The 5,243-nt window shown below is 36.5% G+C and overlaps 1 protein-coding gene across 1 annotated transcript; it reads left to right on the top strand.

Moving 5' to 3' along the window:
• Window positions 1-1,583: 1,583 nt before the first annotated feature.
• LOC130949736 (uncharacterized) lies at window positions 1,584-4,120 on the top strand. The gene is made up of 3 exons (XM_057878380.1): window positions 1,584-1,594; window positions 2,402-2,546; window positions 2,861-4,120. Exons 1-3 carry the CDS (start codon window positions 1,584-1,586, stop codon window positions 4,118-4,120), a joined length of 1,416 nt encoding a protein of 471 aa, XP_057734363.1.
• Window positions 4,121-5,243: the final 1,123 nt, after the last annotated feature.

Here is a 5,243-nt window from a genome sequence, read left to right as displayed (position 1 = left end):
ATACTATATTTATGATAATGTGATTTTTAATAATTAACCCTATGGATACGACTGAGCATGTTATGGGGTGAATGATGGCCATTTTTCTTTTTTTATTTTTTTTCTTGATCCAATGGCAGGGGTCATTTCTAGTGTTAGGAAGTCATGGAGCCCCTTTCTTCATCAATTATTGGGAGCCTTTCCAGATTTTGATGTGATTAGACCTCTCATTTCATTATTACAGATTTTCGTTTTTGAAAAAATAAAATAAAAAAAGATTTAATAACTTTATATAACGTGCTAGGATATCAATAATCCAAGGCCAACTCTGGTAGTTAGTTTACAAAGTTAAGGCATAATAAGCAAGCAAATCATAGATCGAATTGATCATCTTTAGGATTAATTGATACTGAATCCAAATGCATGTTGAGGATTAATAATTTTCTTCGTCCGAAATTGTGTTTCCTTTTCAGGAGCAAAATTTGGTGGCTGCCATGAGCTTTAGATTGTTTTGATCTCTCCCTCTCTGGCTCTTTGATCTCAACAAGAAACGCAGCATTTGAGTAGGCACACCCGTCTCAATAAATTTGCTCATTCTGGTAAACCTTTTTTTTTTTAATTTTTTCCACTTAAATCACCTCAAGTGAAGATATTTCTGATGCTTTTTCCACTTAAACCTTTCCAAGTTGGAGCATAAAATCTCTGACATTATCTATTATGCTACTTCATCAAAGCAAGAAATACCATATATAATAATTTTGGTGCTATCTAATTAAGCTAGAAATGATTATTGTTTGTCTACTTTAACTTTAATCTTTGTTGATTGAGATTCAAGAAACTGCATGTAATTAAACAGGATTAGATTAAAGAGAGGTGGCCTTTATTTCTTTGGTCTCTTTAATTATAGTAATAAAAAAGTCAAAACCCAATGAAATTTAAAATGAATTAAATCTGAAGTATTTGACTGAAAAAAGGAAACATTAAAACTCTCTCCGCTTAAAATTTCTTGATTCCTTCAAATTTGTGTGAAAAAATCAGCTTGCATAAAGTTAATTAGAACTGTTTCCCTAAAAATTACTATTATTACAACTCTTTTCATTATTAAAGAACACTCTTTGAAAACTGGATATATAGTTGCATTGCTTCCAAGGATACTTTCACATTTTTCAAGAGCATCGTTGTAAAGATGAAACAAGAGAACTTTTAACAAAGGAGCTAGATAGATCGATTAATAAGTTAACTTATTGATGACATCTAAAACAAATTAAATAGACATACTCTAAATCCAATGCAGGGTTCTTGGCCACATCGCAAGCGAACACCGGAGAATTCTGTGCCCCAACTCCACTGGAGCTGAAGAACAGAGCCACGAAACAGAGCAAAATAGAGACCTTGGGTGCTCTGTTTTCCGAAAGAGCCATTCCCATTATGGAATAGCCAAACAAAGGTACACTAGTTATGAATATCATGAACTATGTATATATATAATATTGATTGGATGCTGGAGTGGATCATGGAGCAGAAGAATATTATTTAATTAAATAATTAGAGTGGTAAGAAGTAATAAGTAATAAAGTGTTATTTTGTTGTAGCCCGTGAATGTGATGGGTGTTTGGTAAGTGGGAAGAAGAGATACCCTATTATTAAGGTGTAGGTGCTATTGTCAGAGAGTAACACAGAACAAATCAAGGAATCTATATACTAGTTTGCTGTCCTGTGTGCAACATTGATCTAGGCTGCCTTCCGGTGGAAAAACTCAGGTTACTTGTTGTCTCCGACTGCTAACTTTCTTTCGCAATTTGTATGGTTTATTGCTTCTTTGTATGGAACCCAAGAGAACAAAGATAAGGCTCTAATGTCCGGCAGCATAATTTATATTTGTTTGTTTGTTTTTTTATTTTGGTTATTCTGCTTCGGCTTCCTCCCCACCTCTTTCTCATCTCTAAAACAAGAAACATGCAGCTACGTATATATTATTACTATCTTTTCCCTACTTTCAGAAATGTTATTCATAACATTTTCTTTTTTGCATCTACCTTAAGCTTTATTACCGATAATTATTTGAATTTTGGCAAAGAATATTATTTAGTGAAAGTAGTATCACCTGCTATTGCATTGCATCGAGATTCTGTAAATAGTGCCAGGAGCATAGAATTTGCACTGAGATTGTGTACATATTGCCAATAGCTAAGAATTTGCATCAAGATTGCTTGCATCTTATATGTGGATTTATTCTGGACTCTGCAGCTTTGATCCTTGCTGAAAGTTGATGTTTATATAAGGACATGTCTCCTTGTCTCAAATCATATTAGCTTAGGATAATTTATTCTTATAAGGGATAAGGGATTATATGCATAATATGTTTTATAGGACTTAGAAATTCCATGTCTTGTATTCACGGGCTCCTGTTAATTGTATGCAGGGCAGACCATAATTTACAAGACATTAGGGCTAAAATATTTCCTTATAAGAAAAGGAAGACCAAGATCAAGGAACCAGAAGTTTTGCCTTCAGTATCCCCACCTGCAAAGAGGAAGGAAAGATCACTTTCATCGTGTCATGGCAAGGTACAATGCATACTTTTTTTTTCACTTTATTATTATACTATTAATTCATGTGTAGCTCCACTTTGATTGCTTTATTAGTTATGAAGTTGCAATTTAACTTATTATTTATGTACTATAAATTCTTTGTTTTTCTTAATTTGTTTTGCTTCAGCGAGTTTCTAGTAAAATGTTTAGAGAATTACTTCTAAAAGATTAGGAGCCATTTCATAACACCCTTCCTCCTCTACTCTTGTTATCTTCACTTTGCGACCCCCTATAAATTTTTCTCCAAAAAAATTTAATAATTATCGATTAGGTTTTGTGATATGCCGAAGGATTGGATGGATCTACCGAGGTATAGCGAAGAGTATATCAATGGTGTTATTAGTTTCTTAGAGTTTGCATACTCTGAGGGAGAACCGGACGGACAACAAATTCAATGTCCTTGTAAGAGGTGTTGTAACATTGAGTGGTATAGAAGAGATGTGGTGTTTGACCATTTAGTAGCCGACGGATTTGTTAAGGGATATAGAACATGGATTAATCACGGGGAATGGACAATCCCGATGGTGGTTGATGATGACACGGATGATGAAGGTGCACGCGATGACATCGAAGGACTGCTTAATGATGCATTTGGAGATCATGCTGAGGGTGTTACTGTAGGTCCAAATGAAGAGGCTAAAAAGTTTTATAATTTAATTGATGGGGCAAGTCAAGAGTTATACCCGGGCTGCAAGAAATTTTCTACATTATCTTTTACAATCCGCCTGTACTTGTTAAAGTGTTTGCACGGTTGGAGCAATGCCTCCTTCACTTCCCTTCTAGAGCTATTGAAAGAGGCAATGCCTGAAATTAACATACCTCCATCTTTCCATAAGACGAAGGCTATGATAAGAGATTTAGGTCTGGATTATAAAAAAATTGATGCTTGTCCTAATGATTGCCTCCTGTATAGGAAAGAACTAAAGGATGAAACACAATGTCGTGTATGTGGAACATCTCGATATACTGAAAATTCTAGTGATAATAGCGAGAACCAACCTCACAAGAAAGGTCGTCCTATTTCTGCAAAGACTCTGAGATACTTTCCTATAATTCCAAGACTTCAGCGATTATTTATGTGCTCAAAAACGGCAGCTAGTCTGAGGTGGCATGATGAGGAGCGCATTAAAGATGGGACGTTAAAGCATCCTGCTGATGGACTGGCATGGACGAACTTTGATGAAATGAATGAAGATTTTGCAAAAGAATCACGCAATATTAGACTAGGCTTGTCAAGTGATGGGTTCAACCCATTTCGTAGCATGAATATTTCATGGAGCACGTGGCCCGTAATGTTGATGGTATATAACTTGCCTCCGTGGATGTGCATGAAACCTGAATATTGTATGCTTTCTTTGCTTATCCCTGGGCCACAATCACCTGGCAAAGATATTGACGTGTATCTACAACCATTGATGGAAGACTTGAAGTTGTTGTGGGAAATAGGGGTGGAAACTTATGATGCATCAAAGAATGAGACCTTTCAAATGCGGGCAGCTCTTTTGTGGACAATTAATGATTTTCCTGCGTATGCTATGTTGTCTGGGTGAAGTACAAAGGGAAAATTGGCTTGCCCTTGTTGCAACAAAAATACCTCTTCTCTACAACTAAAACATAGTCGGAAGACAGTTTATATGGACCATCGTGTCTTTTTACCCATGGATCATCCATGGAGAACCAATACAAGGTCTTTTAATGGGAAGCAAGAATTAAGACCCCCTCCACCTGTTATAGAAGGAACGGAAATTTTTGAGATGCTACAAAATGTTGAGAATGTTTTCGGGAAGAAGCAAAGTACATGTAATAGTTTCCCATGGAATTGGAAAAAAAGATCAATTTTCTTTGAATTGCCTTACTGGCACAAGAACCTGCTGCGTCACAACTTAGATGTCATGCACATAGAGAAGAACATCGTTGACAGTATAATTGGAACTCTTTTGGATATCCCAGGCAAGACAAAGGATCATCTGAATGCTCGATATGACTTAAAAGATTTGGGGATTTGGAAAAATCTACAACCAAAGGAGGTGAATAATGGCAAGAGAACAAAGTTGGCAAAGGCATGCTTTTCTATGACTGCTGCAGAGAAGTCAATTTTTTGTGGTGTTTTGAAAACAACAAAGCTACCTGATGGTAGTGCTTCGAATATCTCACGGTGTGTACATCTAGCAGAAAGAAAAATTTCTGGGTATAAGACCCACGATGCTCATTTTTTGCTACACTACTTACTACCAATACCGATTAAAAGCATCCTTCCTGATCACATAGCCATTCCGTTGATTCGACTAAGTTCCTTTTTTCGTCGCATATGCAAAAAGTTAATCACACTGGAAGAGATAGATCGACTGGAGTCAGAGATTGTGGAAACATTATGCCACCTTGAGAGGATCTTTCCCCCTAGTTTTTTTGACATAATGGTTCATCTTCCTATTCATTTAGCAAATGAGGTGAGATTGGGTGGTCCGGTGCAGTTTCGTTGGATGTATCCTCCAGAAAGGTACATGTGTACATTAAAGTCGTATGTACGCAACAAAAGTCGCCCCGAAGGTTCTATTGCAGAGGCATATCTGGCTGAAGAGTGCTTAACTTTCTGCTCAAGATACTTGCATGGAGGTGTGCGGACAAGACTTAATAAGCGACCTCGGAATGATGATGATCCTAATGACGATGAAG

The sequence above is a fragment of the Arachis stenosperma genome, chromosome 9 (assembly GCF_014773155.1).
Source record: "Arachis stenosperma cultivar V10309 chromosome 9, arast.V10309.gnm1.PFL2, whole genome shotgun sequence".
Taxonomy (NCBI): domain Eukaryota; kingdom Viridiplantae; phylum Streptophyta; class Magnoliopsida; order Fabales; family Fabaceae; genus Arachis; species Arachis stenosperma.
Note: the sequence above shows the minus strand (reverse complement) of the source record. Positions and strands in the feature narration are given on the sequence as shown.

Excerpts from the sequence above, each read along its gene's own strand:
- LOC130949736 (XM_057878380.1), top strand. Across the intron at positions 2,547-2,860 it reads TTTCATCGTGTCATGGCAAG|GATTGGATGGATCTACCGAG; the intron begins GTACAATGCATA and ends GATATGCCGAAG.